General features: G+C 33.2%; 5 protein-coding genes across 5 annotated transcripts; 4 read left to right on the top strand and 1 right to left on the bottom strand.

Annotated features, from left to right (window-relative positions):
* Positions 1-2,026: 2,026 nt before the first annotated feature.
* Positions 2,027-4,242, top strand: LOC128720995 (alpha/beta hydrolase domain-containing protein 17B-like). Its single transcript, XM_053814695.1, has 3 exons — positions 2,027-2,304; positions 3,548-3,922; positions 4,026-4,242. The coding sequence occupies exons 1-3, from the start codon at positions 2,027-2,029 to the stop codon at positions 4,240-4,242; spliced, it is 870 nt and encodes a 289-aa protein (XP_053670670.1).
* Positions 4,243-4,326: 84 nt separating this feature from the next.
* LOC128725202 (uncharacterized) lies at positions 4,327-6,611 on the top strand. The gene is made up of 3 exons (XM_053818930.1): positions 4,327-4,378; positions 4,975-6,297; positions 6,364-6,611. Exons 1-3 carry the CDS (start codon positions 4,327-4,329, stop codon positions 6,609-6,611), a joined length of 1,623 nt encoding a protein of 540 aa, XP_053674905.1.
* A 5,612-nt stretch (positions 6,612-12,223) lies between these two features.
* Positions 12,224-13,640, top strand: LOC128725193 (senecionine N-oxygenase-like). The gene is made up of 2 exons (XM_053818920.1): positions 12,224-12,231; positions 12,319-13,640. The coding sequence occupies exons 1-2, from the start codon at positions 12,224-12,226 to the stop codon at positions 13,631-13,633; spliced, it is 1,323 nt and encodes a 440-aa protein (XP_053674895.1). The 3' UTR covers positions 13,634-13,640.
* A 2,085-nt stretch (positions 13,641-15,725) lies between these two features.
* LOC128725182 (senecionine N-oxygenase-like) lies at positions 15,726-17,065 on the top strand. Its single transcript, XM_053818909.1, has 2 exons — positions 15,726-16,275; positions 16,344-17,065. The coding sequence occupies exons 1-2, from the start codon at positions 15,726-15,728 to the stop codon at positions 17,063-17,065; spliced, it is 1,272 nt and encodes a 423-aa protein (XP_053674884.1).
* Positions 17,066-17,938: 873 nt separating this feature from the next.
* Positions 17,939-21,722, bottom strand: LOC128720990 (senecionine N-oxygenase-like). Its single transcript, XM_053814690.1, has 3 exons — positions 21,708-21,722; positions 18,730-19,288; positions 17,939-18,643 (listed from the first exon to the last, which is right to left on the bottom strand). Exons 1-3 carry the CDS (start codon positions 21,720-21,722, stop codon positions 17,940-17,942), a joined length of 1,278 nt encoding a protein of 425 aa, XP_053670665.1. The 3' UTR covers position 17,939.
* Between the last annotated feature and the right edge of the window lie 375 nt (positions 21,723-22,097).

Genomic DNA, 22,097 nt, shown 5'->3' with positions numbered 1-22,097 from the left:
ACACAGCACTCACACACGCGCAGCGTTCGCTTGTTGTTGCTCGCTCTTTTGTTCTCTCAGCTCATCAGGCGAATGCAGTTGTTTTGTCTTCCTCCTTCTCTTCTCTCTCATACAATCACAGGCCCCAAACACATTGCAAGTCAGGCGCGCGCTGTATCAAATTCAGTGTTTCTATAATCAAATAATATTCTCTTACTACGACTATGAATCTATCAGAAAACACAGCCGTACCATACTGCAATAATATCAGAACAGGCTGTTTTCTTTGCACGTGAAAATATATCTACTTTCCTAACAACTTGATCTGTATTCCAACAAGTGTTTTGATTAACAATATTATGACTAAAATGCTGATTTGCTATGCCCGTCATTTTGCAGTAAAGATGTAGAAAATGAGGTGAGCAGCCGGCACAGTAAAACACTGTCACCACGATAAAAAAAACCTTCACAATATCGGATGAAAATACATTTTTTTAAGATCTGAGGATGATTTTACATTCTCAGAAAATATTTTTCTTTGTAAGATGATTTTCAGGACGTGACTGCACAAAAATGACATATCAACATTGACATTAGACAATATCGCTGCGACTATCTTCTCACTGCACTCGGAAAACAAAATTGCTTTATTTTATTACTTACTAAACAACTATAGAAAAGACAACAAACAATTAAAAATGTTAAAACTACGTAATGATAGATGAATTATAACACTCATTTGGTTGTGATTCTATTCTTAACCCTTATGAAGCTTCCATAAAAAGGAGTCTTTCTAAACATCATGAACACTGGCAATTTTTTAGATTCTATTTTGATTTATGACAAATGTTCAACTAAACATATACTGGACAATTTCACATAATAAGATAACAAAATATGTCCAGTAAGAAACGAATTACTCATTCATCATTCCTCACCTACATATAATATCCATGATGTTTCAAAGAATACTGAAACGTTAGCAAATTCACAACCACTATTCTTGGTTATCTGTTTATTTGACACTACAGCGCAAGGTTTCTATATATAGTAGTTATTTGAGGTCTAACTACATAGATCGCGCGGAATCGGACGAGAAGTGTTATTTTCAAACAAATTTCAGGGTAAGTAATACCATGCGAAAGAAAAATAATTTCTCTATCGATTTGGTCCAATTTCTACTCAAATAAAATTTATAAAATACAAATACGTTTCGTTCAGCTGAGCTGAGCGTGTTTACATTATACAAGTTTTGCTTAGTTTGAAGCCGGTCCAAAACGATAGAAAAATGTGTTCGTATGGTATCAATTATTCTGATTTTCAATTTAAACTTTTCGGAAAATAATCCCCACCGGATTTTGCTCGGCCTGCAGTCTTGCCTTAAAACCTATTTTCAATTATTTCTGTTCTGTTATTTTAATTAATTAAATTAATAATAAAATTAAAAACAAGATATGACATTTTTCAATTTTATATTTGCTAACCAATATTCAATAGCAAAAAAGCAACATTTTTATATTCATACAATTACGGTTATTATTTTAGACAATATCAAATGCACTCTTGTCAGATATTTGACATTATCCGGGTTAAAACAACTAAGCTGAAAAAGAAATAAGAGAACAGTGGATGTCATCTCATTCATTACTTGAGAGACGAATGATTTCTTGCGCTTACAATAATAAATATACAAACAAAATTTTATAATAAATTGTTAACTTCCAGTTGATAGTTTTACAAATATCCTGATTGATTGTCTCCAGTATCGTTTGTTAATTCTAAGTGAAAAATGCATTAATAGTGTAATACAAATCGTTTTGCTCCATTATGTACTAGTTGACGATGTTAGCTATTGTTTGCCCACGTTAACTATTTCATTTTTAGATCCAAACCTCATCAACTATAAAGTACATTTAAATCGCACGAAAACTAGAACAAGCAAAACAAAATTAACAAAAACAGCTCCTGTTTCTTTGTAAGAGGCGTGAAAGTTACATCCACAGGAACGCTAAAAGTGGAAACGACAGCATCTGGCACTAGCAAAAAGATGAATGGTTTAAGCTTCAGCGAATTATGCTGTTTATTTTGTTGTCCTCCTTGCCCAGGAAAAATAGCGTCGAAGTTAGCTTTTTTACCTCCTGAAGCAAGTTACGATCTGAAACCAGAAGCCGATAGCAACAACAGTAAATTTATTCTAACGTTATACGATAAAGCCGATTGGCAGTACACCGATCGAGAAAAAGAATGTTTCGAAGTGTTTTATGCACGATCTTCACGTGGAAACAAAATTGCTTGTTTATTCGTCAAATGTAGCGTGAACGCTCGGTAAGTAATTCTTATTCAATTTATCAGAAAAAATTCTTTTGCAATAAAAGGCTAGATTGAGCCTTGGATATTTCAAGTTAACCAAAAGAATTAAAAATCAAAGTACTACTTTGAACAAAAAGTTAATTAGATGATGTATCTGTGTTGTTTGCTTTTCTAAGAGGATTATAATGTTTTTATCTAGATTTGCAAGGAGAAGCTTTTTAATTTACAATAAAGTCAAATAGACTAAATGACTAAGAAATTAAAACAGAGATTATACAAGACTTGTATACAAGAATTCAAGACTAATTTATTATAATTATTATGCAAGACTACACAATTTAAATCATATTGTTCAATCAATTTAAATCATATCACATACAAAAAATTAACATCTTATGTTATTAAGAAGGTAAATTATCTGTATTTTTGTGAAGCATACTTCTTATTACGTTGTATTGTTATTCTTGAAATAGTTTATTTTCAGTAGCATTGGTTTTATATCAAACACCTTACAAGTGGTTAAGATAAAATTTTCCAGCCGATTTTTTATTTTGATTTCGGTGCACAGTTGGTCGTTGCAGTGGATAATTTTTAACGTTAAATGCCGGGGTGTCTCATCCATTTTCGATCTAGATCGCTACCTTGAAAAATGTTTGACAACGGAACCCGATATCTTATCTGATTTATACGGCAAATTTTAGCGTATAAATTGTATTGATTTTGGAAAGTGAGAGCAAGGATACAGTTAACTGATTTTCTATACAAACTTCATCCATGTATTAAAACCAAATACTCAAATACCTGTTGATTAAAATAAAGAAGGGCATTAATGAAACCAGAATAAATTCTGGTTTAATCATGTCTCAAAATAAATGTTCAGCCTGCTTCAATCATCATTATCGGTTTTCAGGTCGCTGGTTGGTCTGCGTGTTGCACTTGTTTTAAACCCTAAGGGTTGAAAGTAGATAGGCACATAGATAACTTTTATGTTGAAAAGTCGTAAAAGATCATATGAGTTACAGCTGTATTATATTTTGAATAATTTGATCGATGCTGTAAGGCTTTGCCTTAAACTTACTAATTTAAGAATATTTGTACGATGGATTCCCTTTCGGATAGATTTTTAGATGACAGTCGGATCTAATTTATAGGAATTCATATTTCAAAATAAAATACGCATTCGCCATTCCGTGTGAAGAAGCTGACGAGTTCCTATTTTATGTCTCTTAATAATGTTCACTTTGTTCTTTCTTTCAAGATTTACTCTGCTTTTCTCGCACGGGAATGCGGTTGATCTTGGACAGATGACAACGTTTTTTATCGGCTTAGGCCAACGGATCAACTGTAACATCTTCAGCTACGATTATTCAGGATATGGTCAAAGTTCTGGCAAACCCACAGAGAAAAATCTTTACGCAGATATTGATGCTGCATGGCAAGCTTTGCGAACACGGTACGGAATAAGTCCTGAGAATATTATCCTTTACGGACAAAGCATAGGCACGGTTCCGACAGTGGATCTTGCCAGCCGATATGAAGTCGGTGCGGTAATTCTGCATTCACCACTAATGTCTGGGATGCGAGTTGCATTTCCTGCTACAAAGCGCACATGGTTTTTCGATGCGTTTCCAAGGTTTGTTGGCAAATGATTCTTGTACTATTTTTATATGTAATGTTATGACTAAGATAACTATTATGTTTTAAATTTATGTTTATAATTTCTTTCATGAGTATAGTATCGACAAAGTACCGAAAGTTACATCACCAGTATTGGTTATTCATGGTACAGAAGATGAAGTGATAGATTTTTCACACGGGATGACAATCTACGAAAAATGTCCTCGAGCAGTAGAGCCGCTGTGGGTGGAAGGAGCTGGTCATAATGATGTAGAAATGTATAGTCAATATCTCGAGCGTCTGAAACAGTTTGTTTCAGTTGAGCTCGTCAACTGACAAAAGTTGAACAAGCACTCTAGCAGTGCCAGCAGAGATAAGCGTGCAAAAGTGAAAGATGATAACGAAAACGGAAAACAGAATATGAAAGATAATGATACTAATGATCATGATGAAGATGAGGATTTAAATACGGGTATGTTGACCAGCGCATGATATGGTTATTTTGTTATGTATGTATGTCTATAAGAATATATATATATATATAAATATATATATATTCTATATATATATATATATATATATATATATATATATATATATATATATATATATATATATATATATATATATATATATATATATATATTTATATATATATATATATATATATATATATATATATATATATATATATATATATATATATATATATATATATATATATATATATATATATATATATATATATATATATATATATATATATATATATATATATATATATATATATATATATATATTTGTATATATATATATGTATATATATAATATATTTTAACATATATTATATATATGTGTATATATATCTATTAACATTTGGCTTTTCATATCTTTCCACACATTTCCTAGATGATGAAATATTAAATGCATCAATAACATTAAGCTCAAATTCTACTAATGATGCCTCGACTGCCGATAAACTTCTCTAGCATCGGGGGGCCGGAGGAAGCAACTTAAATGTTGCTTCTTCCGTTATAATAGCTCCCGCTTCCTTCTCTCGCTCTGAAGGTGATGGCAGGGATACTGCCGATGAACAACAACAATTCAGTACTGTTAATAATTCGTTAGATGATGACCGTCGTTCTAATATAAATACTGAAGAACAACAAAATGCCACAGAAAATTTGAAAGCTACCGTTAATATCAATGGCGTTGCTGTTGATCACTTTCACCAGAACTCTGATGTGGACGAGGAATATACTTCTCAGTGCAATAATAACGACATTCATGGTTTCATTGCATACTCCTCGGATAATAGCATGATTGAGTTAAATCTGAAATTTCGCAAGTGCACCTGCAATGAAAACAGTATTAACATTTCTAAAGAAAATCTTCAAGACGTGCAACGTAGCAATTCAACAGGTATGACGGATTCTTCGAATGTACCACCTAAAGGCATTTCGGATACTGGTGTGTTCAAAAAAGAAGGTAAAAGAAAAATGTTACCATTAGACAGGGACAACTTAAATAGCTTAATGAATAAGCTGAATAATTCTACGAACAACTTATCCTCATCTTGTACAAAGTGTAGATTATCGTTAGACGTGAAGCATATATTGAAACAAATCATTAATACTAAAACGAAAAATGATTCTTCGGCTGTTGAGGATTCAAATTCGCCTTGTAGAGAGGACTCGTACCCTTGTCCGCCAGCGTGTCGTTTAACAATCGATGATTCAATGTTAGGCCTACGAGCCGATTCGCTGGTTGGAAGTTCAACGTCTCCACTTCCCTCTCCTAATTCCCCAACACCGATACTTGGTTGTCTTGAGCGACGTCACAGCGAAACAGTAGAACGACGTTCGATCGGAATACAACATGCATCTAAACAAAATCGAAAACGAGCTCCTCTATTGCGTTCGCTAGGGCGAAGCATTGCACAGGCGGAAGAAATTATAATAATTTCTGATGAATTCAGAAGACAGTCGTTACGCGATCAGCAATCCATACGAGTGCAAAGAAGCCCGAAAAAAATATCTAAATCCATGGAAAGTATTGACAAGCGAAATTCATTAACACTATCATTGCAACCAGTGGAAATACGAAATTTGCAAATGCCTCGCTCAGTGCATGGAGTTGATCAAACTGATGATATGCTCACAATTGTAGTCAATGCTGTTGATAAACGAAAGGATGGAAAAACTTCTAAATCAATATCAAAATCCGTTGATGATATTTCTTTCGGTTCGGATCAAGGAGAAGAAATACATTCCCATTCTAAATCATCGGAAGGTGGCCATGACGATGTTGAATTGATTTTTATCTCTGAAGAATTTGTCAAACGTAAATCTAAATCAAGCTCAGATGTTATTATTGTTGAAAATGCAGGAAGTCGGAAGCACGAAAATAGCAAACGAAGGAAGCCAACTAAACATCTTTCCATTGTTGGGGTTGAAGGTAATAGCGTAGAAAAGCGGAAAATATCATCTATCATCTCCAATAGGGACTCTAGTACAGAGGGGCGTATTGTGAAATCAGCAACAATACCGGTATCGTCGTCTTTTAGTGCAAAGACAAAAAATGTCCGTCGTAAAACGACCATATCTAACTCAAATAGTTTTTTAACTTATGAGGAACCATTTTCTCCTGAAACACTGGAAAATAAAGACATTGGTCAGTTGTTTGCAGAAGCATCGGTAGATTAAGTTAAATTAAGTTAAATTTGCAGAAGCATCTGTAGATGCATTTCGGTAGTTCGTCAATAATAGTTCTTCATCTTTGAACTCATTTGATTTGCATAGTTGTTTGTGTAGAAAAGTTGAAAATGTTTATTTCAAATTTTTATAAATCTTCATTTTATGTGAGGTTTTCGTGTCCGTCCGTATTTTATTAAGGTATCAAATACAAATTATGTAATTTAAAAATCATGTTTGTTACATGTGTTTGCCAATTAGCTATTTTGTACCAGTTTAAACAAACATGTAACATTTCGAGGCTGGGAAGAGACAACATGCTTATGATAGTGCAATATAAGTTAACCATTTTGAATTAATTATCATGTACACTAACAATGGTATACACAATCATGAACCAATTACTCAGTACTGATGATAATGACTGAAAAATTCCCATAGCAAACACAGTAGTTAAATACCAAATTTCCAGTATTTATATCCTGAAATTATCGAGAGTTTTGAATCGATACCTTGTACTATTATATAAGTGTAGAAAATGAGCATCCTCAAATGCAGTCTATTCAGTAATACATAGATAAAATAGCACATTCTATTAACAAATAGATACATTGAAATCCGACACACAATGCATTCATAACTAATAATATTAAAAACAAACTAAACATTGAATTTATTGATCTTGATATCAAAGACAACAAACCCACAGTATTCTGATATAAATATTTTTTCCACAAACTTATTTGCAGATCTGATATGAATCGTGTTTGCATCCTATAGCCGACCTCAGTTTGTTTGATGTAGTTGTAATATGAGCATTCTTATGGTTATCTACACATTTGAATGCTAGCAATGCACTGATATTCTACCGCTAGCAGTTTAGACAAAATGTAAGATGTAGTGAGCATGAAATACATTCTTTATCAAGTATAGGGTGTCGTGGATAAAATTTGTTTTAATATTGCTGACCTATACCAAGAGAATCATATTATATCGAAAAACTAACTCTACAAAAACTATAGGGTTGTTGTGATGAAATTCGACTCTTATGGTTTTAGTTAACTTTAGCTATTATTTTTGTTTTTTGAATTTGTTTAAAATTTGTCAAATAGTTTAAATTGTTTTTAGATTTTTGATGGGTTATACTCACAAGCTCGTGAGTGCATTATTCATATTTATTAGACAACAGGTATAAGTTTGTATGCATGTAGCAGCTACACATTTGTATGCATCATAAAAAAATTGCGAGTTCAAATTTGACTAAATTACATCAATAATGTACAAAGATATGAAGTACTACTACATTTTGTTGCTTGGAAAATTAAAGTTTGGCTATAAATACATAGTTATTTAATTACCACGTTCAAATATTTACTCGTTATCTTCTCGCTACGGTTAAGGAGAGATAATATCGAGATTAATATTTGTTATATGTATCTTGTGCATATGGGTATAGCATATTACGAAATCTTCCATCTTGTGATTCCCTCCGAATAAAACCCACTTTAAACTAGTGCTGCTTAGTGTTCATCAGATATCATGAGTCAGTGATGCTGTATTGAAATTATGCGTTAAATTGTGGCTTTTTTTGTTCGTTTGTTATAACTAAATTTTAAATGTATTCCTCATGATCATACTGGATGGAAACCACATAAAAATCAATTATCAAGTAAGATGAACAAATATTTTTAATGCATATTTTCATCCCATAATAGTTTATTGGCCATCAAAGCCACCAAAGACACTCCGTTGTTCATTGAGGACATGGGCGCACCTTGGAAATATTGTGTTAAAAGAACATTTTTACTATTGTTACACATAAGTTCCAACATGAATTTTAATCAGCTGAAGATTTAATCTAGAAATATACTTATTGTAATTTAGATGTATGTTTGGATAGTCGAATCGATTAAAAAAGTTTCAGGTGATCTCCGACTTTCCACTTCACATACCGTTATTGCAAATGCCTGTTATTTTGATATATTTGATATAAATTATAAGTAAATCGCATTTCTCGGTTTTATATTTTGAGAAACCTCTTTCATTCAAATAAAATGTTGTGTCAGAAGTTATGGATGATTTATAGTAGGAAAAGGTTCATTGAAAAGAAAGGTGTAGAAATGAAATTTATACTGATGTACACTGACATTCACATTTAGAAATGTATGTAATGAATATTCACATCGGGATTCATGTAAAATCTGGTTATTCTTTTTTATTGTTCTATGAAAATGCAAAAGAGTGCATGTGTAATGTAACAACATGGGCTAATATATTAATGGTGTTCAAAAAACAATTATTACATGATTTATGCATTATTACTTCCATATTCTGCTATACAAAATTGTAATTATCGTTGATAGTAAACTTGTTCCAACAAAAAAATACGCACAAACAATAAACTTGATTCCGTACATCTTCTAGTGATTGCACAAACAATAACACATACGTGCAATACCAGGCATTGAAAATGTGGTTTGCTAAGTATAATTTTCTTGTTTATACTATTTATATGTTTTTTTTTTCATTTTTTACATTAAGAAGAATCTTTAAAAAATAATACTCATTTGTGTTACAAAAGTGTCAAAGCAAGTAAGGTATCATTTGTAGAATGATATCAAGAATGTGGAGTTTTTCCACCTCATCGAAACTTGCTTTCAACAAAACTATTTCCTTATCGCAATCAAAAGAATCGCACAAAAAAAAACACAAATAGTTGTAAGAAAAATGATTCCGAAAAAATATGCTACTTTTAAATGAAATTGTTAAATTTATTCTTAATATTAATTAATGTCTTATTCACTTTTGCTGTCTGGCCTAATAAGAAGATCCGAAAATTATGTTTTCCTTCGATTTCTATATTCATTTATTCTGTTTTGATCCTTCTCTCTCGATCTTAAAACTGGTTATACAATTTGCTATACCTCACCTTTTCGAATTATCTTGGACTCCTTTAACGAATCTTTTCTATCTTCCTATCTATCAAATCCTATCTTGCCTGGCTTTTTCATAACAACAATTTCTATTACTTTCGCTGTCGTACAATCAACTTGTTTTTGCTAACTTGATTTTTCTAACTAATTTTTTACCTGTTACCTGTCTATACTATATTTTCGCCATTCGAAACACCCCTTGGAGCCTTCATCCTTCTTCTTATTAGAACTGACGTTAAATTTAGTTTTTAAAAACCTTACATGTTGTCCACCAGCTCAATACATCTTCATTCTTTCCCGATAACCCAATCTCAATGAGCAAATTTCAACTATTCATTCCCCTATAGGCTGTTTTTTTTTGGGTTTTCCTTCTTCCATTTTCTTACCAATCACTTTATCTTTATCTTATTTCATCACAATTTTCCCTTCTCTACTTTACACTCGTATTGCTACTCCCATTGAAAACGCCATTCTGTGTTCTTAATCATAACTCTCTATTATCCAAATTCTAATTCCTTACTCTAAATACTACACACATTTTTGATTTCCACATCCTTTGAATTTATTGAAATCACCTTTTAAACTCAACACAAAGAATAAAAAAGTACTCTTACTTAATTGGTGCCAAACCTTCTATTTATTTATACGTTGCAAAATATGTGTCACCTTCGGATTATAACATACATCGAGAGAGGCTAAATTGAATTCCTTAGTGTAGTTTAGTATTTAAACCTAAGAGAGGTGAAGAGGTAGGAATAAGGAAAACTTAACTATTTGTCGGCGTCTTTTTATTGTGTGAATTTTTTTATACTGGAAAATACACTCCACAATTAAAATATTACTTGTTAAAAAGAATCAAAAGAAACATTTGTATCGTTGAGCGATTTTTGTACATTCCATGAAATGAGGGTTCCATGAAATGTTTAAGGGACTCTATGGGTCCTTTCCCGTAAGGGGTAAGCTGATGGTTTGCTCCTTGTGTGGACTGAGTTGAAGTGTACAGCCCAAGTTTTAATTAAATTTGACAACATATCTAATTTTGAGCATTTGTTTTAATATTTAAAAAAAAAGGATTGCTTGCGCCCCATACGTTTACAACGACTTTTATGCCTCATTTCATTTAAATCAGACGTGATAGGTATGCTTAAACATATTGGTCGAAATACTTTAAAGTGATCATATATTATTGCAGAGATATTATCTTGCTGATTGCATATCAGGGGGGTTCAGAATATGTGAAACGATACCCTATCACTGGAAAATAGTATAATAAATAATAATGACCATAGAAGCGAAAAAAAGTGTATGCATGCATGCAAGTAACGTAGCTCTAGCGAATCCAGGTCCATCATACGGATGCGACGAAGATAGGACCGCTGAGTTTGTGAATTGCCGCGAAAAACTGATGATGCTGTTGCAGAAAGTCCTAGAGTGCGGTATAAACACCCGTATACTCCCACGTTCTAATCTCGTCAGGATCTCCCTCGAATATAGAACTGACTTTATACGGCTACATGAAAAATTTCATGCCAAAGAAGTCCCTGTTTTTGAGCCATTTATAAAAAAAGAAAAATGCTATAGTTTGGAGGAGGTGAAAGGTGTGGATATAAAAGATTGGATTGATAAAAGGATTTTTAAACATGGGGGGCAGTCATTGACCAAAACAAAAGTACTAGAATGGAACTGAGAGCCCACATCTTCGAGGCCCTCCAGATAGACCAGCAAATGATCGCATAACGAAACGATCAGCGCCCCAAAAGTACAATTAACAAGATATTATGCGGTAGACTATTAAATACAGCTTGAAGTTTGTATATAACTTGACGACCAGAAGTAGTGTGAGACAAGAGAGTTAGGTTATAAGAGCGAGAGAGGTTGTAAAATATATGATGGTGGGCGTTGAAGATCACTAAGGAATGATGCCATGCTTGTGAGGGGGATATGAATTTAGATACGTAGAGAAGGATAGTCCCCTTAAAAAACTAAACAAGAAAAATATACCCAAACCCCTATGTAGGATAAGATTGTTCACAAAACGCTTTCTTGTTTGGAATCGATTGATCTACAGAAAAAAATCGAAGTGATCGGAGAGCTCTCTTTTTATTCATTTTTTCAAATACGCCAGATATTATAGCCAAATACTTTTTACTGATTGAATAAGTTATAATGTTGTAAAAGTTTTTTATTTGGATAAACTATAAATCGTTACTATAAATAACGTGGTTACTACATCGGACAAGTATAGTAGTACTATAGAAGTTTTTACAACATTCAACTAAATATTTTTATGGTTATTTGAAAATATTTTGATTTTTCATTATGACTAAAACCATTTTTATCAGTTGTATTACATCTGTACAGGGATCGTTCGGAATGACAGCAGCTGCTAGAATTCTAGCAGCATGACATGACAATAAAAACATTACTTTGGTCATCTTCAAAAACATATTAGTGATTTTGATTTCTAAAATAGAAAATAAAAAATGTTATTTTTTTTTGTTTTAAAATTGCGCAATAGCGAATTTAGAGTCCAATACGTAATGTATATAAATCTATGTATTTATGCATGTATAGATATATTTTGTTAAGTTTTGACCACATCAGATGTTTTGTTCTCGTTGTGGCTTCGTATATTGTTGAATTTATTTACGGGACTTCATCAACCGTTCGTTTATTTGGCTGTTGCTCTCGATGTGGATGTAAGCTGTTCAGTCAAGTTAGAGTGTTCCAGAAGTGTTTTATCTCCAAACATGGACAGTGTTATGGTGGGTATGAACCGATTTTAGACGACAATTATGTTTTTTTTCTACGATTGATTTGCAGCAAAAGCGTTATTGCATCATTGGTGCTGGTATCTCTGGTATTTGCGCAGCTAAAACCATCCTAGAATCCGGTGGACATGTCACGATATACGAGCAAACCGATCAGATTGGTGGCACTTGGGTTTATACGGATGTAATTGGTAATGATCGCTTTGGATTGCCAATTCATACTAGTATGTATCAGGGACTAAGGACGAATTTGCCAAAAGAAATTATGGGGTTTCCGGGCTTCAAAATGCCGGAGCAAGATGAATCTTATGTGCGTTCAGACGAGGTATTGCAGTTTATTCGGGATTATGCTGAACATTACAATGTTACCGATAAAATCGCGTTTCAGCATTTGGTCGTAGAAGTCAGGCCTTTCACGGATGGTTCGGAAAAATGGAATGTTACAGTTTGTCAATTGGTCAACGGTTTATCAGTAACAGAAACGTTCGATTTTATTTTCGTATGTAACGGACATTACCATACACCTCAAATTCCAAATTATGAAGGTATCGAATGCTTTAAAGGAAAACAACTACATAGTCATGAGTACCGTAACCCAGACATATTTCGTGATGAAGTAGTTCTAATTATTGGTGCTGGTCCAAGTGGCACAGATCTTACGCTGGAAGTATCAAAATTAGCCAAAACAGTTTTCTTTAGTCACCATGTTCCAGATAAGCTTCAAAAAATAGTTTTCCCACCGAACGTAATTCACGTGCCAGATATCTTACGCATTCTTCCAAATGAAGTTGAATTTGTGAATGGTTCCAAACATTTTGTAACGATAGTATTTTACTGCACTGGTTATCGTTACAATTTTCGTTTTCTTCATTCTGATTGTGGTATTGAAGTAGAGGATAACTGGGTGCGACCATTATACAAACATTTATTAAACATTAATCGACCAACGATGGCATTTATAGGGTTACCGTTTTATGTATGCGCCTCGCTAATGTTTGATTTGCAAGCGCGATTCTGTGTAGCCTTTTATAATAAAAGTCTACCAATGCCTAGTAAAAAAGAAATGTTAGATGATTACGAAAGAGAAATGAATGAACGATGGAGTAAGGGCCTGAAGAAGAGACAGGCTCACATGATGGGTGCAGAATATCAAAGGACATATTACCGATCTCTAGCGGAACGAGCAAAAATTGAGCCAATACCGGAAGTGATGACAAATATACACATTGATAGCAGTATAAGAAAAAAAGAAGATTTGCAAAATTATCGCGATGATGTGTATCGCATATTGGATGATGAGACATTTGTTAGGCAAACAAAAAATGATTAATAAAATTGAAATCAAAAACTATATACATCTATAGTATATATCAAGTATAGGCAAACAAAAAATGATTAATAAAATTGAAATCAAAAACTATATACATCTATACTATATATAGTATATATAGTATATATATATATATATATATATATATATATATATATATATATATATATATATATATATATATATATATATATATATATATATATATATATATATATATATATATATATATATATATATATACATATACATATATAACCTAACAATATATTGTTGTTGTGTTGTGCATTAGGATAAAAGTAGTGCAGTACATTTCCACGGAGGAAGAAGTTTCCCAGGTGATGTAAATGTTTTAAAAAAAAGAACAATTTTGTAATCGCTTTATATTTGATTACATTATATGTCATGATCGAATAAACTCATAATGCTGTAAACTTCTTGGTTTTCTTTTTATTTGTTGGGGTTATAATTAAAGTAGCTCTTAAACAATGTTATATAAGTCAAACCAGTTGTAGCGGGATGAAATTATGTTGCAGACAATACTTTTTGATGATTTTATGGAGGTTTACGCCTTTAATAAGGCCACAACATTTTTCGTGCCGAATCCTAAGATCCAAGTCAGAGTAATGCTAAACCGATTGCCAAAATGTATTAAACAAAAGTACTATTCATATAGTATTAGAACAAGTCGGATATATACCAATCAATATCGCAATTTCAATGAATTACAACTTAACGAATTGTGAATCGATTAAAATTGTTAGATTATGTGGACTGTTAAAAACTTCTGGTATTTCTTAGGCAAAAATGTGAATAATAATTTTCTGCCGACTGACATTTTTTAAAGCAGAAAATCTTGCATTTCGTAACAAGTTAAAATTAAAACTAAACGAGGTTCTCTTTTTGTTTTCCAAAAACAAACTCGACAAGCATTTGTTCATATGCGAAGCATATGTTTTTAATAAAAAACTTAATCTTACTCACCCTCTCAGCATTATAGGCATCTTATCTCCGTCTGGTTCTTGTTCACTTGGTCTAGCCAACGAACACGCTAACCCCCCTCCTTCCCTTCCTCCTACTCCTCTGCGCTCACCATAGATAGGATACTCGCTAGTCTAAAACAAATCGAGTTTGATAGTTTCGCCAGCTGATAACAAAAACAAATCCAGAATGATGAGCTACACCACACCGTACTAAAAAGAACCTATCAGAATTATTGCTTTTGTTACTATTGAAAAGCTCCGCTATTTGCGCCGGTTCTAATCTCTATTTCTGTTGCGTTAAGGTATCCCTTAAAGTATCATATCTTTGCTTTGATAATTTCTCATCCGATTCTTTAGAAAATTTCCCTTGGGATCGTAACATATTAAGGTTCTAGGAGTGCAACCGCTCCTTGCATATTTAAATTTCTTGTAAAACTACTTGATGCTGGAAGTCTACATTTTTTATTTTGAAACAGTTAAAATTAATTTTAATTAATTTCAGTAATTCTTAGCTCAATCTTTAGGAGTGATGTGTTTTATCATTCATAATTACGACAGGACTTGCGGTAATTTGCTGGTTAGAAGATTTATGAATTTTGGAAAACTGGTGAAAAAAACTGCTAAATATGTAATAATTTGTGAAAATTGGAAGAAATTTTTTCGTTAAGGAATTTTAATTGTAAAAACTGCGAACATACTGGACCGGCCACTTCAAGTGCTAGTCTAATTTACTGAACCAAAACCGGACAAATTGAGAGGAAACTAAAACCTATAATTATTATATTAGACGATTCATTTAGCCGAATCGGTCACAAATACAAACTCATCCGGCTTAGGCTTGAACTGCATCTAAACAGCTGTATCAGCATAGGATAGGATCCACTATAATCTTATCATGTTTGTGTTGAGACTGTGATGTGCCACAAGTGCATGAATATGATGATTGCGTCAACTCATTCGTGCGACAAGATTTGTTTATGAAAGAGAAGCTATAAATATGTCGAATAACATTAAATCTATGTAGTCCTAGATAGTGTTGCGTGAGCGTTGCATCGGCTTTAATTTTATTACTCTGTTCGTTAAGCATTTCTAGCAGAAAGTTTGTGATCATGAGGTACTGTATAATAGGAGCTGGAATGGCAGGAATGGCTGCTGCTAGACGTGTGTTCGAAATTGGAGAAGAGGTTGTTATTTTCGAACGCAACAACCAAATAGGAGGAACCTGGATATATACCGATAACGTAGGAACAGATCGTTATGGCCTTCCCATTCATACCAGCATGTATCGAGGACTCCGAACAAATTTGCCTAAAGAAGTGATGGGATACCCTGATTTTCCTGTACCCGCACAAAAGAATTCATACATAGACTCCAAAGATATATTATCGTTTATTCGACTTTACGCTGACCGCTACGACATCAAAAGATATATCAAGTTTGCGCACCATGTTATACAAGTCCATCCTACAAAGGATGGACAATGGATTGTCGAAGTGGAGAATCTCGCGGAACAGCAGAAACTTTTTTATAGGTTCGATTTTCTATTTATATGTAACGGTCATTATCACACTCCAAACATACCATGCATAAAAGGAAGTAATCGTTTCCAAGGACAGCAACTGCACAGCCATGATTATCGGAACGCCGATCATTACGAAGGTAAGTACTAATAAAGCATGCAACGCTAGTGCATTGTGCTTTACAAAAATGTGTTTTTTTTATCATAGACAAAGCAGTACTCGTGATTGGAGCTGGTCCCTCCGGGATGGACATTGCGTTAGAATTAACGAAAAAGGCTCGTCGTGTAACAATTAGTCATCACATGGAATTGTTAACCTTTGCGTTTCCTTCAAACCTAAATCAACAAACAGACGTTTCTTTGTTTACGGAAAACGGGGCAAAATTCACCAACGGGCATGAAGAATCCTACGATGTAATTTTGTACTGTACAGGGTTTCGATATAATTTTCCTTTTCTTGGCGTAGATTGCGGAATACATGTGGATGAAAATCACGTAAAACCACTCTACAAGCATTGTATCAATATAAACCATCCTACAATGGCATTCATTGGCTTGCCCTTTTACGTCTGTGCTGCTCAAATGATGGATCTGCAGGTGCGATTTTGCTTGAAATATTTCAAAGGCGAGCTAAGCTTACCGACCCAGAACGAAATGCTCGAAGATATGATGGAAGAAATCGAAGATCGCTTGCGGCGCGGCTTTAAAAAACGACATGCCCACATGATGGGTCCAGAACAGGACCAATATTACAACAAACTAGCAAGAACAGCTGATCTTGAGACAATTGCTCCAGTTATGACAAAGCTGCACAACGAAAGTAGTCAACGATTTATCGATAATTTGATAGATTTTCGAAATGATATATTTAGAATTATTGATAAGGACAACTTTGAATACATTAATAATACTTTATATGACATAAAATAAGGTAAAATAATTTTAACCAGAAATGTCGATTAAAATAGTTCAAAAAGTGTACGCTCAAAAATTCATAAATCATGCACTCATGCACTAATAAATTTTATTGATTAAAAAAAATAAACATCGCTTCGTTACAAACCACAACGCTTTCATGGTATAACGAAGCCTTCGTATTTGACTAGTTCCAACTGCTTCACAAGTTCAAATTACTAATCCATCCATTTAACAAAATCATCGTAAAGGAGAAGGTAATTAGATATAGGAAGATTCATGGTAGCCATCTATAAACAAAACGTATAGAGTAATTTCAAATTGTCTTTTCTGGTAATCGTAGTTACATAACAAGACAACCAAGCAAGTGAAACAAACGCCGCTGTACAACGAACAAGATACTAACATAAAATTTCACGAATCGCACCAAACGCTTATAACGTTTTTAAGCATATTCTGGTATTAGATTAGATACCATCTGTTGCTGGTGATACATTTTCTTGTAACACTTATTATGCGGTGGTGACGGAGTTGGTGAAGTAGAAAATCAAATTAAATTAATTCATCTTGACACTTTATTTAGATGGGAATTTTAAAGCAATATGCAGCTAGTCTTTCTATAAAGTACTTTGTAAAAGCTGTGAATAGTGCAACGGTTTTGGAAATATGTCACCCTGGTACAAATCATAGTAGTACAAGTCATAGTTTTGTCCATGCTTTTAAATAAATTAGTGATGTTTTTTATTGTTATTTTGTTATTCCTATATCAATTGTGCTTATTGTTATTCCTATATCAATTTACATATTTAGTTTCATAAATTACATTTTTCCTTTCCAATTGATGCTTAATCTCCAACCATTTTTCTGTCAAAATAGTGAAATATCTGACTTAATTTACTTTTTGAAATGTTTCATCGTCAATTATGCGAAATTTATCGTTTCGAAAATTCACTAAATCTTCAGAAAACCGCATTGCGCTTATCTTGTGCAGTTTCTTAATGACTGGTTTGATTGGTTCAATTTCTGCGGTTTGTGCCAAGTCGTCGTAGTAGCGATCTTCTACCGGACCCATCATATGAGCTTGTCGTTTTTTCAAGCCACGTTTCCAACGCTCTTCCATCTCAGCTGCCGTATCAGCACTCATCTCCTTCTGTGTGGGCAACTTTTTAGAACCACTAAAAAATTTGATGCAAAATCGTGCCTGTAAATCCATCATCTGTGCCGCACACACATAGAAAGGTAGTCCAATGAACGCCATCGTTGGATAACGGATATTAATGCAGTGCTTGTACAGTGGTTGAACGTAATTTTCTTCAACTGTAACGCCACAATCAACACTTAAAAATGGAAATGTGTACCTATAGCCAGTGCCGTAACAAATTACGCTGAAGTTTTCGCTAGTATCGTCTGCAAACACAACACCAGTTTCAGTTAAACGCACCACATCTGGCTTTAATGTAACATTATTAGGGAAATTAGTTTGAGGTTTATCTTTCAAGTGATGGCTCAAGGATACACGGACTGCTGTTTTCGATATTTCATACGCCATATCCATCCCAGACGGACCTGCACCGATTACAAGAACGGTTTCGTCTATAATGCAATCAAATAAACAAAGTTAGTATACAATATATCGAGAAATTTGTAAAATCTCATAAAATAGTAAATCTCATACGTACTTTCAAATGGTTCATTACTGCGATAATCATGACTGTGCATTTGTTTACCCTGATAAATAGCGGTGCCAGGATATTTCGGTATATTCGGTGTATGATAGTGTCCATTACACACTAATACAAAATCGAACACATATGTCAATAAAGTATTGTTTGGACAATCGCGTACGATTACTTCCCATCCGTTTTCGTCGATAGTTGGTTTTACCCTTACTACATAGTGGCGAAATCGAATGTGCTCCAAAATTCCAAACGATTCGGCGAATTGTTGGAAAAAGCTCAGCATATCTTCAGCAGGAATGTAAGAGCTTTCTTGGTCCGGAATAGGAAAGTCCGGATAGCCCATGATCTCTTTGGGTAGATTGGTCTTTAGCCCTTTGTACATACTTGAATGTACATCGATACCGTACTCATTTTTTCCAGTTTCTTCATTAAACACCCATGTTCCACCGAGCTGTGTACCCATCTCGAAGACAGTAACCTTTCCTCCAGCTTGCAATGCATGCCGTGCTGCACATAGTCCTGCCGTTCCTGCTCCTATTACGCAAAACGTACTTTTGATCTAAACAAAAAACGAACAAGTTGGAAAGAAGTTATTTAGAATACCTACCGGAGACATGATTTTTTTTATTACCCTTTTTTAGATTAGTTGTAAGTAGATTTTAGATAACCAAAACATAACTTTTAAAAAAATCTCAACATTTCGCCATAAATAAATTAATCTTTTTGCCATAAATAAATTAAAGTTATCTGTCTTATTCTAGTATCGTAAGAAATCTAATAGTTTTATGCATTGGATGTTTATTCCCACATTATTTCATCATGCATTAACTTATTTTCGAAGGGCATATAGAAATCCAATCAATTATCAATGTAAACTGTTCAAAGTGTATAGAAGACGAATAATTATAACAACGTCCCATTAACCTTCATAGATTGGAAACATAAAATATGCAACAACATTTTTATTACGGCTAACTGATCTAAATCGGTTTAATCCAGTTAGCGTGAATCGACCTTGCCTTTGATTGTACTTTACAACACGTTACAATAAATCACACAATTAGCAACGATCAATGATGCTTGTATGATCGGTCGGAAATGTGATAGTCCTATTTGGTATGTAAGGCTTCTTTATTCTGATTCATCTTGCTTGTCTATTCTCAGCTAGAGCTTAAACGTTATCGGTGAAATTGATGTACATGTGTTTATATGCGTTCCACTGCTATTTCCGCAAACATCATTAATAATCATTGTTTATCTCGCTTCCGTCTTGTATGTTTTATATTACAAGCACGTTTGCTCTTTATTCCGTGTATGTTGAGATTTTTATCAAAAATATGCACATGGTATGAGTATATAAATATTCATAACGGTTAAACTATATCTAGTTTTTTGCTACGGGCATACACAGAAATGAAAAGCATAATCTCGTTAATCGTTTGGCTTGTAAAACTATAAAAAAAGAGAATCTTTTATATGCAGAAGATTCAGCAGTCGTGTATTTTGAAGGAGATATCCTTAAACATTCTTCGGTGCTGGACAGTATTTTCATAAGAAATTGAACAACATTTAACCAAAAATCGAAAATAAAAAAAATATACAGAATATGAAGTTTTGTAGCAGCAAATACTTTTCAAATGCTTCAATATCCGACAATTTGTTTTTGTGCAGTAACAGTTTTTAAATGTAACGGCAGCTAAGTTAGCCTCCGTAATTTCCTATCATTTTTAACATTATCCCAAGCACGATCGATGTTGTAACAGTTCTCTGCTTTATATATTTTTAAAACACTAAGAAAACTGAGCCTTTCATTGATGAGACTTCTCAGATTATTGATTTCAAACTAAGAATCAAACGGTAATAGATTGCGTATTGTGGTTGTTGCTATGTATCAGGTAAATAAATCGAATTAGCTGATAAGCTGTTGTTATGCTGAACAAATCTATCTAACATAAAATCCACTAAATTATGACATGCTTGATTTCAAAATATGTCAAAATACAAAACTTATTTATTGGAAATTTGGTACTTGTTAGTATTAGTAATGTATGATAATACAATATGCCTAATGCGCCAACACACTAAGCGCAATGATGACGACAAGATTTGTTCTTATCTTTATCAACACGAAACAAATACTGATCCTTCACTAATGAATTTAAGAGAAAAGGGAATTCAAGCGCTTTAATTTTGTTGAAGCCGCTTTGAAAAATAAAAAAATAGATAAGAATTGGCTCTTAGCCTCACATACACAATTGACATAGGTATCTTTTGGAAGGTGGAGTGACGCCAACTGCATTAGGACAGATTAATTCAGTACGATATCATTGGCCTGCTTTCGAATTGGTTTACATAATTGCTTACGCAGGTTAGTCTGGTTCGCCTTTTACACTTTAAATGTATGTTTAATTGTATCATTTATGTAATAGCAATCAAAGCTATTTTGCATTTTTTTTGAATACTACCAAGCCCAGAATGAACACTATATTTATACAGATAAACACTTGTTATATGAATATGTAATGAATACCGCCTTATTTTCTTCTATTATCCGAATATTATAAGAATAGTTCAATTTAAATTTATTTAACCTTCAAAAGTGAAAAACAAAAACACTAATAAACATTGATTTATTTTTTTGAATTATTTTCACTTCAATATACAAACCCCAACAGAAATTAAATGCATAAAATCACAGCTAACGGTCCATCATAGTAAGTTATCGCAAAAAAAAACTAATGTCCTATCTCCTCTCCTAATTCCACACAATCAAATAACTAATTGATTAAAAAAAAACATTCATCCGATTATGCTCCAGAGGCTGAAACTAAGGGTAAACTATTCATCGATGGAGGCTACACACTTGAGTTGAGTATAACAAACTAAATCATTATTGTTCACAGACATTTCGATTGAACAAAAACCAGTCGCAGTTGCATTTTCTACACGTTACTAATAGATCATTTTTTGAAACTTACCTTTTCATTCACCATTGCAATTCTGAAGCAGCAGGATGCCGTAGATACGCGCAAACGAAAAATTTAAACTTGAAAATGCTATCTGTTATACAACACGTTTAAACCTTTAAATAACTGAGTTTGCTCTTTCCTGTTACACTATCGCGACTTGACTAACGCTCTTTGTAACGGGTTTCTTTTATTTATATTATGCTCTCATCTGCACTTAAACTGCATCCATATTTGTGACTGTTTCATTGATGCAATAATTTTTTACTTGTTTGATTTTCATTGCATGTTCACTACAGTTGCATGATTCCATTCTATCTATTGATGAGTAAATCACAAGCGTGTCAAACTTAGTGTATCATGCGTTGTCCATCATCATGAGGCAATGGTTTGCAAAATATA

The sequence above is a fragment of the Anopheles nili genome, chromosome 2, assembly GCF_943737925.1.
Source record: "Anopheles nili chromosome 2, idAnoNiliSN_F5_01, whole genome shotgun sequence".
Classification (NCBI taxonomy): domain Eukaryota; kingdom Metazoa; phylum Arthropoda; class Insecta; order Diptera; family Culicidae; genus Anopheles; species Anopheles nili.
Note: the sequence above shows the minus strand (reverse complement) of the source record. Positions and strands in the feature narration are given on the sequence as shown.

What these genes read in the sequence shown, in the direction of transcription:
- LOC128720995 (XM_053814695.1), top strand. Translation starts at nt 2,027, where the DNA reads ATGAATGGTTTAAGCTTCAGCGAATTATGCTGTTTATTTTGTTGTCCT. An exon ending in AAATGTAGCGTGAACGCTCG is followed by an intron (nt 2,305 to 3,547) that starts GTAAGTAATTCT and finishes CTTTCTTTCAAG; the next exon opens with ATTTACTCTGCTTTTCTCGC. An exon ending in TTTTTCGATGCGTTTCCAAG is followed by an intron (nt 3,923 to 4,025) that starts GTTTGTTGGCAA and finishes TCATGAGTATAG; the next exon opens with TATCGACAAAGTACCGAAAG.
- LOC128725202 (XM_053818930.1), top strand. Translation starts at nt 4,327, where the DNA reads ATGAAAGATAATGATACTAATGATCATGATGAAGATGAGGATTTAAAT. An exon ending in AGATGAGGATTTAAATACGG is followed by an intron (nt 4,379 to 4,974) that starts GTATGTTGACCA and finishes CTCGCTCTGAAG; the next exon opens with GTGATGGCAGGGATACTGCC. An exon ending in TATTGTTGAAAATGCAGGAA is followed by an intron (nt 6,298 to 6,363) that starts GTCGGAAGCACG and finishes TTGGGGTTGAAG; the next exon opens with GTAATAGCGTAGAAAAGCGG.
- LOC128725182 (XM_053818909.1), top strand. Translation starts at nt 15,726, where the DNA reads ATGAGGTACTGTATAATAGGAGCTGGAATGGCAGGAATGGCTGCTGCT. An exon ending in GAACGCCGATCATTACGAAG is followed by an intron (nt 16,276 to 16,343) that starts GTAAGTACTAAT and finishes TTTTTATCATAG; the next exon opens with ACAAAGCAGTACTCGTGATT.
- LOC128720990 (XM_053814690.1), bottom strand. An exon ending in CAGTAATGAACCATTTGAAA is followed by an intron (nt 18,644 to 18,729) that starts GTACGTATGAGA and finishes ATTGCATTATAG; the next exon opens with ACGAAACCGTTCTTGTAATC.